The sequence below is a fragment of the Triturus cristatus genome, chromosome 4_1 (assembly GCF_964204655.1).
Source record: "Triturus cristatus chromosome 4_1, aTriCri1.1, whole genome shotgun sequence".
In the NCBI taxonomy this organism is placed as follows: domain Eukaryota; kingdom Metazoa; phylum Chordata; class Amphibia; order Caudata; family Salamandridae; genus Triturus; species Triturus cristatus.
The window spans coordinates 1118642539-1118668450 of NC_140585.1; the positions used below are offsets into that span (position 1 = coordinate 1118642539).

General features: G+C 42.3%; 1 protein-coding gene across 4 annotated transcripts in view; it reads left to right on the forward strand.

Annotated features, from left to right (window-relative positions):
* ATXN7L1 (ataxin 7 like 1) overlaps positions 1–25912 on the forward strand; it is a 226305-nt gene that overhangs the window by 159514 nt on the left and 40879 nt on the right. For 3 of the 4 annotated variants that reach the window (XM_085654142.1, XM_085654141.1, XM_085654143.1), the window contains exons 6-7: positions 6670–6862; positions 11978–12099. In XM_085654142.1, the coding sequence (XP_085510268.1) occupies positions 6670–6862; positions 11978–12099 (315 nt within the window). Of the gene's footprint in view, positions 1–6669; positions 6863–11977; positions 12100–17121; positions 17162–25912 lie in introns of all 4 variants that reach the window. The other variant, XM_085654144.1, reaches the window with a different exon arrangement.

Here is a 25912-nt window from a genome sequence, read left to right on the forward strand (position 1 = left end):
CTTCCAACTCACAACACATGAATACTTTTAGACCACATTTTTTTTAATTGTGTGGCTGTTAGGTGGTTTCCTTCCAAATCAAAATGGACTTTGTGCTGTTTGTTTCCTCTCCTTTTCAAATATATATGTTATCGCTACATTATTGTGTTTCAAATCCCAGATACCAAAAATTTGGATTCACCTAGTGACAAAAACTACTGCCTGCTGCTCGTTGGCACCTGAAGAGAATTGTAATTTTTGTATGCAAGTTAGGGCACATTAATGTTTTGGACAGGCTGTCATTATTTGTAGTGTTCTAGTGTTTTATTGTAATTTTTTTGTGTTTTTTAGATTCTGCTTTTAATATTGGTACCTTCGTGTTATTTTAAGAATTATATTTGCTTAATGTGCTGTTTCATTAGTTTTTCTTTCAAGCTGAACTAAAACATTCCTCATACTGACTATTTAGTTCTATCTGCGGATATCAATTCTACTTTAAACAGACACTATGCCTCCACTTTGCTCCTTTTCCCTGCAGTCTAGCTGCCCAAAGCCTCAGTGGTTAAAATGAGAACTGCAAACGTCCCTGTTATCGCTGGCACAGCCTCAAACGTTGCCTACCTCCGATGGTCTTTGAACAAAAGGAATAAGACTTGATCCAGCCCATGACATTTATAAATGAAAGATTCACAGTCATAATAATCAAGAAGTATACTAAACAATGCCTATTAATTTAAATAATGAACGCACATCTTTACTCATCTATTGCAGTTAGCAGTAAGAAAGTTACACATTTACTGTGGATTTCAGATCACATACTTTTAGGGGAAAGACTGATTAGGGGTTTCCAACCATGTTTTTTTGTTGTTTTACCCCAGGGCTTTCTTTATACTAGAACGTTGAACATTTTGCTTTGAAGCTGTTTGCAATAGTACAATTTGGAGAAAGCATAATTCTAGCCCCTGGGTCTGACATAGAATTGATATGAGCACCTTTTTTTGGCATCCAGATTCAGTAACACACCATTGTTGTGGTTATTTCCTCATCGTCTAACCACTGGAACAGCCAATATACTATAAGTGCAGTAGTAATAATGATCTTTATTCGGTAACTAAGTACCATCAAAGTGCACATGTATAAAAACATTACATAAAGTATATCATAGAACCATTTCATCGCATGTCATAGCACAATTCATTAAGAACAACACTAATCATCTACTTTAGCCATTACTGTTGTGCAAAATGGGAGCAAGAGTCAGGCAAAACTGTGTGCAAATCAAGCAATAAATACATAGAAATACATAAAAACTATCTTCCAGATGTATATGTCAAAGCAATATAAATAAGATAAAAACAGTCATTAAAAGGTTTTGATCTACTCATTTATGGGCACAGTCAATAGTCTACCACGTTTATGCCATACCGCCAGTAAAAATTGCTCGTAGCAATAGCTATTACTGGAGTGGTGTCACTCCTTAATATTCTGAGGGCCACTGTGTATTTTGTTAATTTCAGATTTTGGCATACAGGAATAATCCATTTCCGGTGCGGGACATGGTAACTTGGACAGAAGAATAAATATGAGAGCCTCATCTTCATCTGCCAGGTAACCTGCCGGACAAGTCTTAATACCGGGGGCCTTGTGCCATTGACTCGTTACTGATCTCAAGGGAAGGGTGCCAAATCGCAAACAGATATATAGACTTTTGGCTAAAGGGGAAGAAATAAAATCTAAAAAATCCTCGTAACGAGAAAACGGTTTTATGTCTAAAAATCTGTTTGTTAATTTGCCAATTGAATAATTATTTAAATGGATATCTTGGATGTAAGTCCAATACCTAGATTTTATGATGTTACGGTCGGTTTTACACATTCTTTCTTGGTTAATCCATAACCTTGTCAATCCCAACGGGTTAAACCAGTCCGAGACTAATTTAACCCAGAGTATTGACTTGGCACCCCTTATGCTCAACCATTCAAAAAGGCAATCGCTGAATTCCTTCAGCTCAGGAGTAACCCATAATCGAATCCAGTAAACGAGTGGTCTAAGGGCCAGATCAGCAATTCTTTTGAGTCCTAAATCATAAAACAGCGGAATTAATGGTATACTTCTGGGGACAGAAACCAGACTTCTGGCAAATCCATTTTCTGCAGCAGTGAGTTGGGAAGCATCAGTACATCCCGAAATCTCAGCTCCATATAGGGCTGCCCCTTGTGCGATAAACTTCCAGGGCTGGCGATACTGCACAGGAACTTGTTTGCTTATGCAACCTACTTATGCAACCTACTAATAGCATTTGCTCTATGTTCTAGTAGCACTGTACTTTTCTTTGTCTGATCATTCCACTTCATACTCCCCATTACCTTGACTCCTAACAAAGCTCCTCACCCTCTCAAGTACTTCTCCCCCGGCCTGTATGATTGAGTTTTTAGAAGCTCCCTTGCCAAAAACCATATATTTGGTTTAATTGGCACTGAGCTCCAAGCCCCGTAACACACAAAAATCTGTTAATTTGTCGGCGAGAAGCTGGAGATCCATTGGAGTCTTGGAAATTAAACGCGAATCATCTGCAAATAAGAGAATAGGTACCTTATTACCGTTTTGTAAAGGAGAGTAATTTCTGCAGTTTTTCAGGATGTCAACCACATCATATATATAGAGGGTAAAAAGCGTAGGGGCAAGGACACACCCTTTGCGTACACCCCGCTGTATGGGGATATGCTTAGTTAGCTCTCCTGCATGCCCACACCGTACCTGTGCGAAGTTGTTATTGTGTAGCTGGGACAGATGGATTAGATTCCCCGGTACACCCATTGTATTTAAAACAGACCACAGATTTGTACGAGGGATGAGATCAAAGACGATTCTGAGATCAACAAATGCCACATAAAGATTCTGCTGTTGTAATAGGTTATATTTCCAGTATAGTGTGGTAAATCTGAAAATTTGATCTACAGTGCTCATCTTGGAGCGAAACCCTACTTGTAGATTTGACATGATGTTGTTTATGTCTATCCAGTGGTGTAGCTTATCAAGGATTTGTTTAGCAAAAATCTTCTGGGCATTGTAGATTAGGCTAATTAACCTATAATTCGATGGTACACATGCTTCTTGTATATGGTGATAATCTTGGCCCCTTTCCAAGAATCGGGTATCTCTCCCCCTCTCACTATGGCATTGGAAAACAGATTAAAATAAAGTGACCAAACTTGGGGTTCCGATTTAAAGAGATCCCTCTGGATTTTATCAGGTCCTGGTGCCTTAGCTGTTTTTAACGCAAGAATGGCATTCATGGTATCTTCAAGGCTAAAGGTGACAGCAGGGCCATCAGGTTGTAGAGTAACACAGCAGGGCAAGTCCCTGGGGGCATTATAACACATTCGGTGCCCTGTAGTATGTTTTCCTTGGGCTCATAGAGATCAGAGAAGTGAGAAACCCACGTATCAGCTGATATAAAATGTTGGTGGGTCTTACTATTCTCCATTCTGGTTTGAGACACTGTGCGCCAGAACAAGCTATTATCATTTGTTCCTACCGCGCACAGCATATCCTCCAAAATTCTGTCATCCCATTGTTTTTTTGCCAATCTTATAGAGGTTTCATACACGCGTCTTGCTTGGGCTATTTGGTCCCTCTCACCTTCCAGGACTGCACACCTTAGAAGATATATGGCCTGCTTAAAAGGGGAATCGAACCAGGTGTTTTTTCCCCATATCTAGTTACTTATTGGCCACGTCTTTATAAAATATCTGCTGGAGCTCTTTAAAGAGTAAATTGTGTCTGCTCAAGATTGGGATTTCTTGTTCACTCACCCCTTCATAATTGGCCAAGGGGTTGGCATAAAGCCCATATATCTGTGACAGCAATGTTTGATTCACCATAATTTTAGGCCAAGAAACTTAGAGCCTAAGTTAGATATTACGGGATCATGCACCACTGTGTGGCATATATTCGATACATTCACCAATGGGGCTCCGACCAATGAAACCACCAGAGGGTCATGATCGCTGTCAGTACACTTGTCTACTATCATGTCATTCAAAAATGGCCAGAATCTCACATCCAAAATGACATTATCAATAACGGTTGCATGATTACCTCTTCTAAAAGTGGGGGCTCGATCCGGGTCAGATGTAGTATGACCGTTACACACCCTAAGCCCTCGGCCCACTACTATAGAGCCTAGTTTACGACCAGTTGCCGTAAAGTTTACTCGAGGTTTCCCAATTAGTATTCTAATACCCCACTGTTCATCTTCCTCTTCTGTAACTTGGCTAATATAGGAAGATTGTTCAAAGGATGTATTAAAGTCACCGCCCAGTATTACTTTTGTATTCGAATGGAAAGATGGACAGAGTGGGAGATTCAATAGAGGCCGCAGTAGATCTCACATATATGTTTAAAAGTGCCAAAACAAGTCCTGATGGTAACAAGGAAGTGATCCTCATTAAATCTAAGCATTCTATCTGCAACAGCGTACATGACTTGAATTCAATATTCTTAACGAGGATCAGGTGACCACTTATCGCCCTCCCATAATGGTTGAGGGGTTTAGCTTCTACACTATAGCTTGAGAACCCATCAGCAAAGATTTATTCAGTTGCCCAGGTCTCTTGAAATAGGCAAATATCATGCTCACCGATGTACAATAGCCACTCAAGGTCATCCAACTTAGAAGCAATACTTGCCAGGTTCCAGGATATTAGATTAATATCAGCTTGTATTTGGGTACCTACGAGACCCATTGCATGAAGGGAACTTGGGCTGACAATCAAAAATGTAATAGTTGTGTCACAAACCCTAGCCCCACCCTCCATATTATCACTGTCAAAATTCCCAGTTGTCCTACTCAGGCAGGTAGAAGCATCAAATAAAATGTATCCACTGTTTCTATTAGGAGACACGCTGTTTATCATTCTCAACGCCCCTGCGTCACACCTCCCAACACCTCCCAATATTAACATAATTAATTGGTTTATTGGTGGAGTCAACTATCGTGCCTAACATTTCTGAATTAAGTGTATCACAATTAGTCTGTACATGCATTGCAGTCAGTCAATCGATTGCATTCAGGTTTGAAGTGGAACTGGGCGACTAGCCTATTTCAGATAGGTTAGATAGGTTAGCAGGTTGCGCTTGGGATCTTCTCAGCAATCTATTAGTTGGGAGAGACAACTTTAATCTAAGGGCTGTACCAGACACCTCGATAATTGGCACCTTTTGTAGCCATCACTACCAAGGGACATTCTGCTAACACTTTAATTAATGCCTTGATGCCCAGCCTAATCAATGAATGCTATCCATTCATTCCACAACTGAAAATGTCCAGAAAACAGGTAATCAGGGAATCCACAAACTCAGTTTAAAACCAAGCAGGAAAACCATCGCCGCCTGGTGTTCTACCACTACCAGTATGATTAATGGCCCAAATGACCACTTGTTCTGTGAAAGAGGCACTAATAAAGTGCTCTGTTCAGAAGACAAGCACGGCTCAGAAAAGTCATTTAAAATAACAGTTATATTTTATATGGTTTGGATTCGCTGCTGAACAAGCTAGGATTTAGTTGGTAATGTCCCATGTTACAGACACTAATAACATTTAAGTGGGTGCTTATTTTGCCTCCCTAATTGCCCTAAGATTAATTTCTCACCATAAACGGTCTACCCCCGATAACCTGCCCAGAATATTTACCCGATATGTGCATCCACACAGTCTTCACTTAAAAGGTCTGAACCTCATTGTGACTGCTAGCTCTTCCTACACAACATCTTGATTTCTCTCCTTTTACCTACAAGGGCCACATTAAAGTAGCTAGTTCTCAGCAGAGTTGGATTCTCTCTCTCCCTTCCGACTTTTAAAACTGTTCTTAGAATATTGTTCTTAGTCTGATAAATGGCCACAACTAATTCCTTTCTATATACTCTCTCTCGTCTAATTTTCCTTATCACCTTGGTGTCAGTATGAGTATATGCTAAATGTTTGTCAGTGTCTTGAGTATTGTGTCTCAGTCATTATTCACCTTTGTATCAAATTCACAAAACGTTAAGGGCCTGATTACGAGTTTGGTGGACAGGTTACTCCATCGCAACCATCACAAACGTGATGGATATCCGTCCACCGTACTACAAGTTCCATTATATCCAATGGAACATACTGGAACTCGTAATAGAGTGGATGGGATAGCCATCACGTTTGTGTTTGTGATGGAGTAATCCGTCCACCAAACTCATAATCAGGCCCTAAATATCATCACTCAAACTGTATACACCTTTGTAATTGTACATCATTTTTTGTCAAAATTGCTCGATGCTCAGTGAATATAAATACAATAATTAGGTGCTGTTTTCTGAGTCTCATACTGATATGGAGTACTTCTATGACACAGATTCCATAGTGCATGTGGAAGATGCTGTCCTAACTGAAATGGCCTACGTTTACTAAAGCAGTAATGCAACTTGTGACTTTTTGGATCATAGACACTTTCACATGCTTTGACATTTATTTTCAGTTAATATTTCACATCTTCAGAACGTTGGATGAAAAATATTATTCTCCATAGTTTGAGTAGGGAGGGGCTAGCAGGGTCTCTTTTCACATCACAGAAAAGAGTATACGGTTCATTGGTATCTAGCATGTAGTCCACCTGCTTCTTCATACCATCATGGTTTACATTTTCCCTTCCTTAGGTCATCATGTGCAAATACTCTAGATATCAACAGTTCTGCAACCCACCCTGCACAACTGCCACAGCCTCTAGTCACCCCAGTGGGAGAAAACCTGGCAAGCAGATTATCCAGTGAAGAAGAGGACCCAGGTGTAGATGAAGAACCAGAAAAACTTGACTGCCTTTTTTCTAGACACCATCCCAGACCAATCAAGGTAGGTATATTATGTTGCTCTGTTTTATGCTTCAAAACAAAAGTTTGTGCCTTATTATGACTGCATTGCATAATAACCATATGGACTTCAGCCACCACATCTCATTGACCAGTGTTAACATCTTTGAAACAGCCCTTATGTTTGCATGGTTGCCAAAAATACATTTGCAAATAATGCAAACCCATGCATTTTGAACTCAGCATACATGAGAGGTATCCCACTTGGTACCTTCTCCATAATAATGATCTTACTAGTAACTTGTGACTAGTGTATCAAGTAGTCTCTCAGGAATTGCCATATATATGTATAAGAAAAATCACAGTTTTCAGTTACTCATATACCAATTAAGCAACTGTGACTACTATCTGTGTCACATTCTGCGCGAGACTGTATATTACAACGAATCTGTATTTACCATTAAACATTTTTGCTCCTCTATAAATAATAAAGGCTTTAAAAATGGGAAATGCCCACATGGATGCCCACACCTTCATGTAGGAGTGGTTTCCTTTTGTGGTAAAAAGATTTTTCCGATAAGATACAACCAACCCCATTTCAGGTCATGCCTGGTAAATAATGGAAGTTATTTTAATTGTATGTCCGCAGTTTTCTTTTTTACTTGAACTGGTGTAGTGTAGGTCAAAGCATTTTGTGCCCAATAGCAAGCTACATAAGATCCTTACCGCTCTACTATTTGTTTATCTGCTTGCTTTTTTCCTACACTCAGGACACTTCTTGTCCCGGCCACAGGACACTCTGTGGAGCTAGAGTATTATGAACTCTTTATTACTCCTGTCCTATCAAAAGTGTTCAGACTGATGTACTGTTATGTCGTCACTTGGCTTCAGTGCTATAAAAAATGTTTGTGTTTTTTTAAGCCAATTAAGTTTTAATCACATTATTTACTGTGAAGTACACAACCTTATACCCATTTGCTTTGAACACAGGATACATGTGGAGCTGTATCCATCAAAAGTTAGAGTTTTAATTATTTTCTTAACAAATTCCCAATCGTGACTCCCCTTTAGAAAAACTGACACCTCCAAATGTGCTCCACGGTATACAAAGGCTAGTCCCTAGTTCTCAGAGAGTAAGAGCTGCTTGAGATTCATTGACACTGAATAATCTTGATTAATCAGATCATTGGATGGGGTGATTGGAAAGGTACCCTACTTGCCCCTTGGGAACTTTCCATATCAGATAAACTCAGGCTGATACAACTTAATTGTCATCATATAAGGCATTAACCCCTAGCCGCCATTGGAAAGCAGTAGCATTATTTCCTTTGTGCTAGATGTCACAGGTAAACATGAGAAAGGTTCCGCTTGATATAGTCCTTTCTGGAAATAGTTGTGCACACTTTCAGTGAGGTACTGAGGAGTAATATTGACCCTTCATTGAGGCTGTCCTGACTAGGGATCCTACAAGATGTGACCGGCCCAAGCGCAGGGAGAACAGTGCTGGGAATAGGCACCCTCCTGGCCAAAAGACATTGCTAAATGTTGGAGGTCGGACAAGGCTAGAGAATGCCACATCCTGGTTGTGGGGCATGGATTGGTGTTTGAAGCTAAAACAACTAATATGTATGGCCTGGTGTTGCTCTGATAAACACTGGGAATTTAAGGGCGATGTTAGGAGCACTTCCAAATGAACACTACTTGATCTATAGATAAGACCTTTTCCAAGCCTAATGAGAAATATAATGTGTACAAAGTGGACTGTCAGTTCACAAGACGATAATTATGTTGTTAGTTTAGCAGTCATTTTATGTTCATGTTGTAATTTGTTTTGTTATACTTGACAGTTTTTTCAAAACAAAATAAAAAGAGTGTTTATTAGAAAAAAATTACCCTGATGAAAGTTTGAAAAACAAAAAAGCAAAAACATTTTTATAGTGCTGAAACTATAACCCCTAAAAAACACCCAAGCAAGAGGATTTGAGGATTCCCTTATGCAGTAATCAGTATATGCAAACATAATATATTATTCACCTTCACTATTTGTTTTGAGAGCTGGTTGGGCGCATCGCAATTGTGCTGCAACACGTCACGTTTGTACGATTCAATAAATCTCACCAACATCTCCTTGGAAAGCCGGCGTTTTGATTTTGTGAATCTGTGATTATGTATATATAATATTATAAATCAGTAACCAACAAGAAAAATGCAGAACATCGCCTCAGGATTCTATTTTTATTAAAAGTTATATTGAGTCAGTCATTGCTACAATAGTAAGAAAGAGGTCTCAGAAACCTTCTTCTTGTCCCGGCCAACTGCCAGATAATTATGTGGTGGGGAAACAATGGAGTGATCTGCAGCATCTCAATGGCTCATTTTCAATTCAATGCACTTCTAAGATGGTATGATTACCAGCAGTGGGGGGGAATAGAGTAAGTGTTGCAACAACTGTCAGAGCACTTAGAAAGGGAAGGCAACCGTAGAGAAAGGTCAAAAGCATGTTTGACATTTTCTCTGGATGTTGCAGAAATAGTAAGCATGCTGTTATGTACAAGCTCTGTTTTTCACATTTGACTCCACTTAGGGTGTGTGACTTTAAATTAGAATTAGATGCAAGCTTTAAGGATACCAAAGTGGATGGCGAACCTTGTTCATCACTTCAGGCAAAAAATCCTTAAAAGGATGAATAAGATAATGAGACTGCAAGGGCTATCAAAGCATTTACCAAAGTTGGGGTCAAAAACCTATCAGCAACAGTTAAACAAATTTAAACAAAAAAATGGGTTCATCTAACAACAGCACAATGACAGCAATCACACCGACACAAGCAGATATTTCATTGAATGGACAAAGGCAGAGGGTAGAATCGAAAACGTTCTGCTAGCAAGTGACACTAGCTTTCAACTCCCATCTCCCAACCATATGGACACCAGTGAAGGAGAGACTATTCACCTAAGTCACAAGTGTTTGACAAACAATAAAAAAGTCTACTGCATTGAATTGACAGAGAAACCATGACATATACAACCAAAATTGACCAACATTTGAAAAGATAATTTTCACCCCGTTAGAAGAAGTAAAGTCATTAATGCTGTATGGAGCAATAGAAGCGGTATTGCATAAAGAAAGGAATCAAAGACTATATTCACTGTACTTTCCAAAGGTAAACGTTAGACTAACACTAGGACTTGCAAACTTCAAACTGATATGTTATAAGACAGAAATTCAGGTTGATAATGTATGGCATAATGAATGTGTTGAAGCAGAAGGGTTTTTTGGCAACATTATTCATCAAAGATGCATGCCTGGTTCCACATCTCCTTGCATTGAAAGCACCGAAAATGCTTAAGTTTTGTGGCAGGGGCAAAGTGCTATCAAATCAGCGTGAACACTAAGGCATGAAATTGACCCTACGAGTATTTACAACATTTCTAGCTGTGTTGTAAGCACATCAAAGGAGTCAGACCATGCATGTGTATCCTTAGCTGGACGACTAACTGGTAAAGGCAGATTTGTTCCAACAATGCATATACAGTATAAACAAGGTGATCAAATTGCTGTACAAATTGCAATTTGCCGCCTTTCTGTAACAATTGTCCAGCATTCGGTGACAATAAAAGATTTTTTTGCAATAGAATGAGTGCAGAGGACAGACAAACCACACAGACTGCACCCAATCCAGGATCCGTGTCACTTTTACCAGACGCCACAGTCTCTGTCAATGAGCATGATTGTGAAATTATTAATAATGATGGCATTGTGTATTCATCTCATATCTCATGCACTCTTACATGTATCTAATACAGGAATGGATTACAATCCAACCCAGTGGTCATCATCTTTAGGGGATTGAGAGAATCTAATAGTTGTCCGTGACAAAGTGAACAAAGGTTTAAAGTGTGAAAACAAGACTGCAAGAAAAAGGAGAGACCATTCAGACAGCCATTTCCAACTATGACAATAATATTTTCCCTCACACTGGGTCAGAGGCACTTTTAAAAAGTTTACAAGTGTGAGGAAGGCATACATATCGATATCCTGCAGCTGATGACTGTCCACATGGTACTGCAGGCTTTTCAGAACCAAATACAAATTCAAGCAGGCAAAACCAAAACATGTGTTTGTGGACAACCAAGGCCTCACAAAGTCACACACACTGCCAGAAGGTACAAGACATATACCAATGGGTGAAACTCAGTCAGATTTTCTTACTGGCACATCACCTGCCATGAGAACAAATTTCACAGTTGATGTGTTAAGCAAATCATTGGGTATTTCTCATGAGTGGGAGTTAAATCAAATAATTATGTATAAAATATTTGTGAGGTGGGAATGCCATACGGAGACCTTATTGTGTGCACTGTAAATCACCAAATGCCAAAGCGATATCATCCAGGCGCATACACACCCAATCTATCCACAGTTATCCAAACTTATGCAAGTTTGCCACGATCGAGCTTGGATAGATTTAACTATTAGTCTGACAAAGGGGTTTTCTTTTTGTTAGGTAGATGTTTACTTTAAATGGTACCAGTCCAATAGTTTTTGTTTCAAGCTATCTCTTAAATGTTCCATTCAATTTAAATTTTTGATTTCAAAACACCATCTATGGCACTGTCACCGTTGTCCTGTTTACAAAAGCAGCGTAGAGGATGGCAATTATCCTTGATAAAACTCAGATATTTTTGTTGAACGCCAACACCCTTTTTAATCTTGACTTTTTCTCATAATGATGCACTTGCTGTATTGACATTACATTTGTTCAGCTTCACTGTATCCCATATCTTCATTAAATGGAGGTGAGTTGCAGGCTAAGATGGACTGACATTTGCTCTGTATGAATTCCTTAATCACCGGAAAATTCGCGCTTGTAATCAAGGACACAGATGAAATAGATGTTAGGGATACTGTGTGTGAACCAATAAAAATAAAATGATTTTGCCTGCAAGGCCCTGAAAGCAATATTTTCTTTTGTAAAAATATTGTTGTTATTCATTAGAATACTACAGAATAATGAGGCACAAGACAAAAGCTTCCTACATAGCTGGCAGAAATGGCAGCATTACAGCCCACTTCTGCATGCGCTGCTTTTTTTTTTGTATGTTGTGACTGTCATTAATTCATTGTCCAGGTTTAATATGTAATTCTCTTCATCTAGATGTGTTCCTTTGGGAGTCGCTTAATGGGAAGAGGGTACTTTGTATTCGATAGACGATGGGATCGCTTTAGATACGCATTGACCTCCATGGTTGAAAAACACTTGAATTCACAGATGTGGAAGTAAGTCATATGTACTTTGCAATTCAGTATTCACAAAATATATTAAATGAACTTTGTAGCATCACCTCTATCCACACCCAGTTTTGCACTTTGTCCGCATTCTATACATAAACTGTGACACAACAGTGTGTTATCTTTCTTCTTTGTTTTAAATCCATTTATACTAAGGTACAAAAGCAGATACATCGCAAATACCAGCAAACTAAAAATAATGCAAAAAGGTCAAATAATACAAAAAAAATCTCAGTTTTAGGTTCGGAAGTCACTAACAAATACTTTGACTCCAAACTCTAAACTCAGGTACATCGAGCCTCAAAGGCACTCGTGAATGGAGGAATAGAGAGTAGGAGAAGTAATTTCCACTGGCCATACCCTCCTAATTATATTGACCACTTCATCCACTTTATTTCCTTTTCAGCACTTTTAATAGTTAACCTGCCTTCGAAGGACCAGGTAAATCCCAGCATTTTGCCATGTCTCCAACAAAACGTTCTGGGTTACAAAACTTTGTAAGTAAAGTCTTCGACTGTGTAATCATATTACTATTTAAGCTGTGTATTATTGTTCTCATAAACTCAAAATAAGAACTTTCTTATGTCATCCTACTGGAATTTAGGTGGAATCTTATGTATGGAATTTAATGATTTGGTTTGGGAGCATGTTGGTGGTTGTCAGAGTGATCGGGTAAACATGATTCCCTCTGGTGAAAATAAAGCTTCTATAACTCTTCATCTTGTGGTTTGTATGGTACATCACACAGTTGTGGTAATGAGGACTGACTCACCGGAACGGAGCAACCACTGGTGTATTACTTGGAGAGTTTCCATTTTTACATGTTGGATTCTCTGTCTGAAGACGTCACCTCCCCTAGAATCATTTCTCTGGAGAGCTGATGACCCCAGCCATCTCAGTTGTTTCTTTAGACATATTCTGGGTTCGTAGTCTGGGGATTGTGTGCAGGTTCTGCATGATCCGACATTCTGGGCCGCGCAAGCTGTAAGCCGTTTTGTGGCCATACACACCGAGTAACACCATTCAACAGTGCACCGGTGTGCTCCAGTCTGTGTTGTTAAACACATAAAAAGCTTTCACTGTGTTTCACGCTGCAAGCTATGAGGTCATGCAAGTTAATTTTGTGTAGCCATTTTGGATTGGGTTGGCATGCTTTACTTACTTAATAAGCTACAAAGTTACAAGATCACGCACAGGTCATTTCGTGTGTCCATCTTCTATTTGGATTGTCCTGTTCTATATATGAGTGGAATTATGGTTGTTACGGCACAACCAGTGTTACATTCGATGAGGTGACTGCACTATTGCAGTGCAGACAGTCAGCTTCCACACTGATTTTCTTGACTACCATTATTAGAAGACTCATTCACATTTGTGATCTTGCAGACTGTTGGGTGATATTTTCCTGTTCTTCTTGGGTGCTACAATCTACTAAATTATTCTTATTTTCTTCAATACAATTCAGCCATTGTTCATTTGAGCTGTTCTCTTAATTACAATTGTTTCTTGTTGTGCCCTTTTGTTGGTGACGAGTGGAGAGTGGACTTGTCCTTTTAGGTGTAATTTGGACACTGAACAATTCCTTCCTTTGAGCAAATATGAGCACTCAAAATGTCTTTCTTAGTCAATCGCTAGTATTTCGGCCCTCTCGTGTTCAACCCACCAAGAGGTGGCTAGAATAGAAGGAGTATTTTTTCAATTATACTGCGACCATCATTGAGATGAATGACATGTTGGTGGGCCAGAAGAAAATAGTTTTGTTGCACTCGCTGGATCCTAAAGGATTCAAGATTTTTAATCAACTATCTGCGCAGGGTGCAGCTAGAGAAGAAGATATGTTTGCTTGTGCGCTATTGTATATTGATAACTACTGTGCTCCAAAGGTTTACATAGGTATTACTAGATTTATGTTTTTCCAAAGAAAACAAACCAGAGGAGAATCTATCTATTGATCATTTTGGTACTGATCTCAAAAAGCTTGCTATGGATTGTAGATTTGGGGCTTTACAAGAAGAACTAATTAGGGATCAAGTCGTAATGCATGTGTTTAATGTTCAAGAGTGGCTGTGGGTCAATGGTGATTCAATTTTGAAATATATTCTAACCATTGCATGCAAGGCAGAAATGTCTGGAAGATGTGCTAGGAATGAGTCAAAAGTAATGAAGAGTGAGATTGTGGGCAAGATTAAGGGTCGGATTAAGAAACGTTTTGACAAAACTTAAAATAAGGTTTTGAATAAAAGCAAAACTAGGGATTTAGCAAGAGATTATAGGTGTTAAGTAAGGAACATTTGGCTTACAGTAAGTGTTGTCCTGCGTTAAAACAAACATTTTGTAACTGGGCTACTCAGATCTTTTGCCAAGGTTTGTAAAAAAGAAAAGAAGTTACGTTAAGTGTGTTTACAGTAAGTAGAGTAGTTTGTTCAATGAAGAGGAATCTTGGAGTACCGTTATGAGCTTGCATGAGAAATTAATTTTGAATGTGGAAGACCAGATGGTTAAGAAGAGAAAGGCAGAGTGTAACAAGACAATCAGTGGTGTGCAGTTAACCATCTTTGCAGACCTCCGTATATGACGATAAATGAGGAGTGTTAGGCTATTGGAATAAAAATGTCATGTTCAAAATCAGGCAGACTCTTGGTAAACTATACATAAATAAGAAGTGTCCGTCAGTTGCTGGGTGGGCAGATCAGGGACATTTGCACATTATATTGGACCCAAACAGTCCCAAACAGGTTCTGGTGGTAGATGACGGTGAAACAAAGGGTAAAAGCTTTTGGTAACATTTATAGAAGTTGTTAGAACTATTGTTAGGTTTTGGGGTTTGAACACAAAATCTTGTCATAAGAAAAAGCCCAACCGGGAGTACATAAATTAAGACATATTTCCATGTTATTGCCAGATGAAGTGTGAAAGGAAATGGAGAAATTCATGAATTCTGACATCATTGAACTGGTTGACGCATTAGACTGGATTTCCACATTGGTGATTATTAGATGTACCAGTGGTAAGATACGATTGTGTGTCGATCTTCCCCATGTAAATAACATTAAAATAGACCAGTTTCCATTGCTAAAAATGAAAAATGTTGGCTGTGGTGAAAGGCACAAATTGGTTTTCTACTGTGAATGTATTATCACCGTATCACCAAGTTTCTCTGAACAGAGAGAGTAGAAACATTACTGCATTTATTATCTCTGCCTCAAGGTCTCTTTTTCCAGCTGAAGAAAAATACTCTTTCAATGAGAGACAAACTTTGGGGTGCGTGGAGGCATCGTAGCATTTCAGAGCTTTCATTTGGTGTAAAGAATTTCGTATTAGGTGTGATTCTAAACCACTTATTAAGATTCTGACCACTAAAGGAAGGGTGAAAACGTCTGCAAGAATTGCATCATTTTCAATTAAGTTCCATACAGAGTAGAGTATGTAAATAGAAAAGAAAATTTTGCAAATTTTCATTCTAGATCCCCTGTGCAATTAGAAGAATGCTTGGAGGATTTGTGTAATGACTCACAAGTTGCTCTTGTTCATGGCAGTGGTGTTTTGGCCATCAATAAAGAGGAATGACTGTAGGAGTTTAGAAAGTATTGGTATAAGGTATTTGTCGATAGCAGTTGGTCTAATATAAATTGTCTGAGTATGGAGGAAAGGCCATATTGGGAAATCAAATTCAAATGATCTCATTGTAATGGTATGTTACTAAGAGGTCGATTCCACCTACCTCTTTAAGAGATCAAGTCAGTAAGCTAAGTCATGAAGTTCATTTTGGACTTTTAACAGACAAAAAGTTTATCCTAAAGTTTTTTTGGTGGCCAAGGGTTGATATCAATTTTGAGAGGAGTGTTAGGTTGTTTGAACTATGAACTGTGAACTTAAACCACCAATGTGTGATGTGTCTATTCTCAACTGACCTTGGGAGTATGTAGCTGCGGACATTATGGGGCCCATTAGCATTCAACAACAGTGAATTAGTGTTAATAGATGCTTGTCCCCGTTGGCCGATGGTCAAAGTGGTTAGTAAAGCTTATATTGAAACTGTTTTAAAACTTTTAGGCCAAACGTTTTTGTTGGAAGGTATTCCGTCAATGATCATTAGTGATAATGGTCAATTTATTTTTAATATTGCACAAGCTTATTTTAATAAACTTGGCATGCAACATAAGACTACATTTTTATACAATCCAACTGGTAATAATATGATGGAGATGTTTACTCTCATCAAAGGTGTCATTCAACCATTGTGCCAGTATTATTTCACCATTTAAAATTATGAGAAGTAGAACTTCCAGATAGGATTAAAGATAGTCATTGAAAATACAAGGAGTCATTTAATACTAAGAACAAGGTCAAGGATGTTGAAATTAAAATCGTTCAGTGGGTAGGAATGAAGAAATTGGGTAAGGTACCTAAGGGTGAAAGAAATGTTTTGGAACCGAGAGAAGTGGTAGAAATTTTAAAGAATGCAGTCAGATTAAGTGATGATGGGGTATCGAACCTAAATTGATTTGCCATTGGTTTTAAGAATATGTAAGAAGAATTCTAGAAAAAGAACTCTGATGGAAGGTAGAGTAACGAGTGTTGTGTGGATGATGAACATGAGAGGAGTTCAGAAGTGATGACCAATAAGGATGCTGATATAAGATGAAACTGTGAATGTTTATTTTGACAAGCTCATTCAGGATGATAATTGTATCGTGGATGTTTGTGAGAGAAGGGATGATGGTCCTGTTCCTGTTGAACAGAAAAGGAACAGGAAGCCACCAGTATAGTTAGAAGACTGTGTATGTGAGAAGCATTAATTCAAGTTCGTTGTACTCTTTAAAGTATATATATTTCGAGCTGTACACAAAGTATTAATTGCATGTGCCTTGTCCTCTCTAATGTACATGAATATGAGTTTACAAACCACTATTGTAATTCCCTGTAAACTGCTGAACTTTCATATGTGTTTCTTGTATTTTTATTATATTTTTTAGATTACTATGATTTTTATTTTATTATTTTGTACAGGGGAGGATGTGTGTAGTGTTAGTGTTCTCGCAAACACAAGGTAAGAACCTTCTTATGTCATCCTTATGGAATCTATGTGGAATCTTTTGTATGGAATGTAGTGATTTGGGTTGGGAGAGTGCTGGAAGTTCTTGGAATGAGCGGTTGTACATGATTCCCTCTGGTGAAAACAAAGCTTCTACAACACTTCATCTTCTTGTGGTTTTTATGGTTCACCACACACTTGGTGACGAGGACTGGCCTCACCAGAAGGGGAACAACCAGGTGTGTATTACCTGGAGAGTTTCCATTTCTACTTCTTTGACTGGATTCTACGTCTGAAGGCGTAACCTCGCTAGGATCATTCCTGTAGAGGGCTGGTGAACTCTGCCATCACAGTCGTTTCTTTGTCCTGATTCCAATTGAGGAGTTTGGGGATTAAACTGCTGAGCCTCAAACAAAAAGTACTGTGTTGCAAATCTTTTCAAGAAATGCATAGAGAGGTCTTTAACATTCCTTCTTAATGGGTTGCTTCTCATGCCACCTCAGGTGTGTTGCACTGCTGGAGCCTGGAAAGTTAATGACCTACTTTCACTTGGGCTTCTAAGTTTAGCGACGATGGTAATATCTCCTGCCGACCTATCCCTAAGTGCTCAGGTGGGCAGTACATGTTTTCTGAACAGCAAACTCTGAAAGGTAGTCAGTCATGAAGAACTCAATATTTAGGAAGATTCCTACTATCATACTCAAGTTTGTCCTGTTACTAATGGGAGGTGGACATGCTCTGCACAAGCTCTATTTTCGGGTGTTTCACTTTGGTTTGGAAGTGCATTATAAAAGTAATCATGTATTCTTTGATTCGTTGTGAGCCCTGTGGATTTGTACTTTGGAATATGAAATAAATAAAATCAATTGGAATGATAAAAGAAGTATTTGAGTCTACAATTATTGATTAAAGCATTGACAGTGCAAAACAAGTTTGAAAATGTTGAGACATTTACAGTATATGTACATTAATTTAGGGAAAGGCTAAAGGTTAGCATATGGGTTAGAAAACAATAGTCATAAGGGCTATTTTTGGGACAAGGGTAATGGCGAGTGCTTTAGTTAATGTTAGTGTGTGCGTGAACATGAGTGTTAAGTTTAAGCCCTCATTATGAGTATGCCACAATGGTATCAGGGGTACTGCTCTGCCATACCACGACCTGTCTGATGTTTCCATCCCTGGAATAATTTGGTCCAGTGACACTAACCTGTTTTACAAGGTGCAGATCAGCACTCAGAAAGTCCACAGAGCAGAGGTCATGGGCTGCTTGCAGAGACACAGCAAGGTCTCAAAAATCTTCATGAGGAGCAGACAGCATTTCCACAGCCTGCCCACATGCTTCCATGGCCCTAGAAACGCTCACTGCAATTCCTCCCTGACCCGGGGCTTACTTTTCTCCATCCCATTCCCCTCCCCGGCTGAAATTTGCCACCTACTCAGAGCAAGTGGTAAAAAGTAGGATACTTACTGAAATCTGAATAACATGCACATTTTAGCGATGTATCCCTGGGTCTGCCTAGTAATACCCTATTCTGGGGACATATTGAAAAGATTGAGGTGCTGGAAAACTGACTGGAATAGGAAATCCCTCTTCCCCACCGCTACCCACAGTTACCCTGAAGTTGAATCCTGTCAACTCGCAATGCAGCCCTTAGCGTTAGGGATTGAGATGGGTAAGTGAAGTGGCTAGTTACGGTAAGGGTGTTTGTGTTACGATTATGGTATTTTACAGCATTGCTTGGGTGTTACGATTAGCATCATTGTTTTTGGGGTGTATGTGTGGGTTAGGGTACCTTAAAGCACGGCTGAGTTTACCTTTAAAAAGAAAATTAATTTATTTTGAAAAAATACCTTTTTCAAGCTATATTCAAGAGCCACTTCTGGCTTTATTTGCCTGGTTCTTTCTCAACTGCTGTCCTTGAAAAGTTTTCGAATAAAGCACCTGGATAAACCTCTTGGGTGATTAGTGCATTATACAAATCAACATAACATAAACATAGTGAATTTCCGAGTGGGCTTCCGTCTGTAGTGAACTTGGTGGTGCTGCCCTGTTATTCCTCCACTTCGTTTTGTCTTGATACAGAACTTTCCCCTCCACTACCCCTAGATTGATCAGGTATCATCCTGAGATACTTTTAGAGAATTGGAAGCGATTTGTTTGTGGTCAGTGCACTTTTTTCTCACTATTGTAGGAGCATAGGTGTTTCTTCCTACCGCTTAATGGAACCCTGGCAAAGGAAAAGGAAGTGGCATCAGTGCCCAGAGAAAAAATTGCTTTCTCCTGGCTTAACAATCCCTTATTTTTGACATATTACTTTTCTTGAAGAAAGTACTCAATATTTCCTTGTCTCCTCTTAAAACTATGATTTACTAAATAACGACTTGGCTTACTAAATCACGAAATGTAAATGGGCTTTCACGCAACTCTGCGGCCCTCTGAACAGATAGATGCTGGACACTTAGGCCCATATTTATCAAGGTTTTACATCGGGGCGCAAGGGTGATGCAAAACCTAACTGATATTTATCAAGCCACGCAAGGCAGCCTTGCTTGGCCCTGCATGGCTTGATAAATCTAGAGTAAATCAACACTGTAAGAAAGTGCCCTCTTTTTGCATGGTTGCCCCCACATTTTGCCAAACTGTTGATGTAACTTGACTGAGTGTGTCCTGGGTTCCTACCAATCAGGTACTCTGGGCCTATGTTCTTTCCTTAAAACTGCATTAAAACAAAACCCAATTGGCACTCTTTGGCCACATGTCTGTCCCTTGTAAAAGGTACCATAGGTGCCAAGGGCACTGTGGCCATGGAAGGGCTGTAAGGGCTGCAGCACCTATTGTGCCAGCCTTAGAGACCCTGTACATTTACACACACACACACTGCCTTTGCTGGCTTTGTGTTTTGGTGCAGAACAAAGTGAAGAGTCGACATGGCACACATCCCTGTGTGCCATGCGTACAACCCACTGCCCTAGCATCGGTCAGCCACCCCTCTAGCTGGGTGCACTATACCAGTGGTAAGGGTACAGGTGCATGAGCCCTGTACCCTTACAGTGTCTAAACCAATTCTTAGACATTGGAAGTTCAGTACTGCCATTAAGGGTATATGGTGCTGGGAGTTGTCATTACGAACTCCACAGCACCATGATGGCTTTACTGGAAACTGGGAAGTTTGGTATCAAACTCCTCAGCACATTAAACCCACACTGATGCCAATGTGGGATTTCATGAAAAATGCACTCGGAGGGCATCTTAGAGATGCCCCCTGAAAAACTCGCCACCTGCCACCACCAGACGTTTCTGGACCCCTGAGTCGAGAGCCTGCTGCTCTCAGGAGTCTGAAACAATGCACATTCTGGGACGAGGTGCCAAGCTTCCTCCCCTAGGATGGGCAGGGTCCACAAAGGGGAAGCTTCAAAGGCTTGCCACCTTTGTGAGCTACCCCAGGCCTTTGCTGTTTCCAGCAACTGGCCCCCACCGGTTCTGACCCCCACTTTGGGTGGGAGAATCGTCGGGAAAACCAAGTGAGGAAGGGAGGTGTGCCCACCTTTGCCAAACCCACCCCTCAGGTGGGGGAGGCGAGGTGAAGCACAACTCCCAATCCCTGCCATCTTGAAGCTGGGGGGAACCACCAACCAGAGTGAGGCATATGCCCCCTCCGACTGGAGGGTGGCATAATAGGGGGTGTACCCACCCCAAGGAAGGGACCCATTGGTCCCAACCTTTACTTACCTGTAACGCTCCTAATTCTAGTATTTAGGGGCAACCCCAAACCTTGCCTCCTCGGACAAGAATCGTCAAGAAGAAGAGAAGAAGAAGCCGTGCTTAAGCTAAGAAAAGGAGGACACCCACTGACTTGGCCCCAGCCCTACCGGACTATCCCCACCTCGAACCTGCTCCAGCAAAATCACGGTGTGTCCTGCAGCCAACAGCCTCAAGAACCTGAAGGACCCGCCATGCCTTCCCAGCCAAAGACTTCTTCTCCCACAGACTCAGGCCCCAGCCAAAACCGCGAGTCTGCACCCGATGCCCTCGGCCCGAATTCAAGTGGCCCAACACAACGAGGATGTCTCCCCCGGCGATCCTGACCTGAGATCTGCTGATCTCTGACCTGCCTCGAATCTACAAACGACGCCTGCAGTCTCTTTCTGGAGGATCCCCCCGACCGCGACCGGAGCTGGTAAGAAAACCCGACGCCTAAAGACACCCCTGCACCCGCCGTCCCATGGCCTTGGGTGGCCCAACCGACGGTGTCCCAGCATCCCCAGGCATCACAACTTACCTCTCCAACTGGTGGTCACCTCCAGAAGATCTTCGTCCCAAGCCTGTTGTCTTTGTTGCAACCAGAGAATCCTCATTGAAAATAACAGGGCACCCGATGCCAAAACAGCAGCCTGCACCCAGCCGCCCCTGCGCCGTTGCGTGTGTAATTTGGGTGCTAATGCGGATCCCCCTTTGTCCTGAGCCTAATACCAGGAGCTTTGCTCCCACAACCCTGTGACCTGCTCGTGAGCAGCCACCAACCGGAGGCTTCCTATTCCCCAATGGATAACATTGGGCCTCAGTACTCTGCACCTGTAGTGCCGCTGAGGGTGTTTCAAGACTGCATCCTTGACCCTGAGAGAACCCTGGTTCTAGCCCCAGAACACCAACTCCCACAAATAACTACTTACCTGTAAACCGATAACGTAATGTTCGAGGCATATGAGCTGCAGATTACACACTGTGCATAGATCGCCATCTGGTGTTGGGCCCGGATGTTTGCAGTTATTTTTCTTCTTGGAAAGTCTTTGGAAGTCACGAGGTATGTGACTCCTCCTTTGGATCATACTGCGCATGGGCTTCGGCTTCATCCTCAGATTGTTTTTTTCCGCCATCGGGCTCGGATGTGTTCTTCGCGCTCCGGTTCCGAACTGTTTCCAGTTCTCCTAATCGGCGCGCAATCCTTCCCTTCCGCGGTATTGTTCTCGATCGCGATCTCCCCACTCGACGTGACTCATCATTAGACGTCTTCGATTCCGGTCGTCGACGCAGGCCTTCGGGCCTACCTCAGCTCCGGTCCTGGCTCATGGAAAGGACTCCATTTAAGAAGTGTCCTCGATGTGGGTCCAAATTTCCCCACACCAATCTCCATGAGGTGTGCAACCTCTGCCTCTCCCCAGAACATGAGGCACGAGACGGTCCAGCTTGCAAATCCTTCCGGTCCAAAAAGACCATTCGGGACCGAAGGGCGAGGAGAACCATGGCACACTCGTCGACTGCAATCCCCGACGACATCTTCGGAGAAGGCGTCGATGTTCCCGAGGACCAGCACACCGAAGAGGGCCTCGTCAGCGCCACCGAAGCAGACGACTCAGATGGCGAGGACATCACTCCGGCACAGAGGGGTGTGAGTACTAACATCGATCCCCACCCCCCTCCCTCGACGGCATCGAAAAAGGCTTCGGTCACGCCTTCGCACTCGGGCCTAGGCACGACCAACGACACTGCTTCACATACCTCACTTTCGGGCCCGATTAAGAAGCCCATCAAGCCTTCTAGCAGCTCGAGCCAGCCTGCCGTCAGTGCCGAGAAACACTCCTCCGCACCGGCACCGAAAAAGAAGATGGCTTCCTCTTCCTCCTCCGCACCAAGCTCCACACCGAAGCACTCGGCGCAGAAGACAACCACTAGCTCCTCGGTACCGACACCATCCCCGGAACCGAGCAAAAAATCCAAAGCCATCGACACCCACACCTTGAAGCCAAAAGTCATTTCAGAACCGAGGAAACAACCGGACTTTTCTAAACCACACAGTTCAAAACAACGAACTGATGACTCCAAGACTAAAAAACCTATGGCTTCGGCGCCGAAGGATCGGCCCCTCACAGAGTAACTATTTTGGCCCGATCCACTCCAAAAAACACTTATCAAAGACCCTAAAACTGGACATTTGATGCTCAGCATCAAGAAGAGACCGCTGGACAAGCCTGCCCCAGCTCCACCTCCAAAGAGAAGAGACTTTGCTACCTCCCCTTTGAGACTACCCTCACCCCCTCCTCCTCCACCTCCTCCATCTCCTCCGTCTCCCCCACCTCATCATTCCCCCACACCCTCTCCGGATGAGGATGATGACGATGTCTACGACGACACAGGGGACGGACCCCATGACCAACCCACAGGGGACCCCACTCCTACAGGCTCCCCAGACCCATGGGACGACTACAACATCCCAGACGTCCCTAACGTTCCGCAGGACAACCTTTACCCTTCAAGACCGTCCCCCCCAGAAGACACTATGGGGTTTAACCAACTGCTCCATACAGACGCCGTGGAGGAGGACTTCCTCCTAGATACTTTAGATACTACACACAGGGCCACTTCCATTCTGCCCATGCTTAAAGGGGTTATCAAACACGCGCCAGAGGTCTTTAAAGACCCGGTCAGAGCCAGGGTCATCAACCCTCGCATCGAAAATAAGTATTAGGCCGCCCCTACAGACCCCACCTACATCAGAGGGCCCGCACCACTAGACTCCCTAGTAGTCTCCACTGCAAGGAAACGTGCAAACTCCCAGGCATCAGGCGAGGCACCACCACCTGATAAAGAGTCCAAACTCCTAGATGCCTCTGGCAAGCGAACTGCATCCCAGGCTGCCAACATATGGCGCATTGCAAACACCCAAGCGCTTTTAGCATGATATGACAGGGCACATTATGATGAGCTAGAAGCCATAATGCAACAGCCCAACAAGCTAATCCAGGAGGGTAAAACTATCACCAACACCTCCATGCGCTGCGCCCTCGATGTTGCTGACACCTCCTCTAGGACAATTAATACCAGCGTCCTCCTCTATAGGCATGCCTGGCTACGGATTTCGGGTTTTAAACCCGAGGTGCAGGCTTCCATCCTCAACCACCCTTTTGACCAAGAACATCTCTTTGGCCCAAACGTTGACGTTGCCCTTGAGAAAATGAAGAAGGACACCGATACGGCAAAGTCTATGGGAGCCTTACAGTCACACCCTCCTAGGCGCTCCTTTCGCCGTTCTTAATTTCGAAGCACCTCCAGAGGCTACCCCTCCGACAGCGCCTCTACTTCCTATAAAGCCCCTACACAATCCACCTTCACTAGGGGTTACCAGAGAGGTGGCTACAGGGGTAACAACAATAAAGGCAGAGGCAAAACTAATACCTCCCGCTCTGCCTCCAACCCTACCCAATGACTTCCCTCCACTTTCCCCAGACCATCCCACTCCAGTCAGGGGCAGACTCCACAATTTCCTTCACGTCTGGGCTACTATCACCTCAGACAAATGGGTAACACAAATCATTTGGTCAGGCTACTGCCTCAAACTAAAATCTATCCCCCCAAACATTCCACCCAAACAATGCCCAATGTCACAGGAACATTTGTCACTTCTAAAGCAGGAGGTAATATCCCTCCTACAAAAGAGTGCGATAGAGCTAGTTCCTGCCCACCAACAAAATATGGGAGTTTACTCCCTATATTTTCTCATACCAAAAAGGGACGACACTCTAAGGCCCATCCTGGACCTCAGACCCCTAAATCACTATATACACTCAGACCATTTCCACATGGTCACACTCCAGCAGGTACTACCCCTGCTCTCCCAAAACGACTTCCTTGCCACCCTAGACCTCAAGGACGCCTATTTCCACATTCCCGTTCACAAAGCTCACAGAAAGTTTCTCAGGTTTGTAGTGGACGGTCAACACTATCAATTCAAAGTGCTCCCATTCGGAGTCACCACAGCACCACAAGTGTTTACCAAGTGCCTAGCGGTCGTGGCAGCACACCTGTTAAGACAACACATCCACGTCTTCCCATACCTAGACGACTGGCTAATAAAAGCCAGCTCATACAACCAGTGTGTACAACACACTCATGCCACTATCCAGTTACTTCACGAACTGGGCTTCACAGTAAACCACACAAAGTCCCATCTGCAACCGTCCCACGTAAAACAATATCTAGGTGCCACTATAGACACCTCAAAAGCGCTAGCCTACCCCAGTCCTGCCAGGATAGCAAGCATTCAGGCTCTACGCGGCAAATGTCAGCCGGAACACTCTCTTCCCGCTCGAGTGTTCATGCAACTCATAGGAATGATGGCCTCTTGCATATTCATAGTACCTCACGCAAGACTCCAGATGCGTACTCTCCAAGAGTGCTTAGCGCGCCAATGGAACCAGGCCCAGGGTCAATTGACAGATCTGGTGTTGGTAGACGGTCGTGCCCATCGCTCTCTGCAGTGGTGGACCACCAAAAACCTTTCCAAAGGGCGACCGTTCCTGGAGCCTGTTCTTCAGATAGTACTGACAGCGGACGCATCGCTTTCCGGCTGGGGAGCTCACCTACTACATCACACCATGCAGGGCAGGTGAACATCTCAACAAAAGTTACTCCACATCAACTATCTGGAGTTACTAGCCATATTCTTAGCACTAAAGGCTTTTCAAACACAGATATCAGGCAAGGCCGTCCTAGTCCGCACGGACAACACGACAGCCATGTACTGTATACAGAAACAAGGAGGCACGCACTCTCCGCAACTCTCTCAGCTATCACAGAGCATATGGAGCTGGGCCATACCCCAAAAAATCTTTCTCCTAGCCCAACATGTCCCAGGAGTACAAAACACTATGGCCGACCTGCTGAGCAGACAAACACAACAGATCCACAAGTGGGAACTCCATCCACAAGTTCTTCACCCGTACTTCCAAATGTGGGGGCATCCACAAATAGACCTCTTCGACACCCACGAA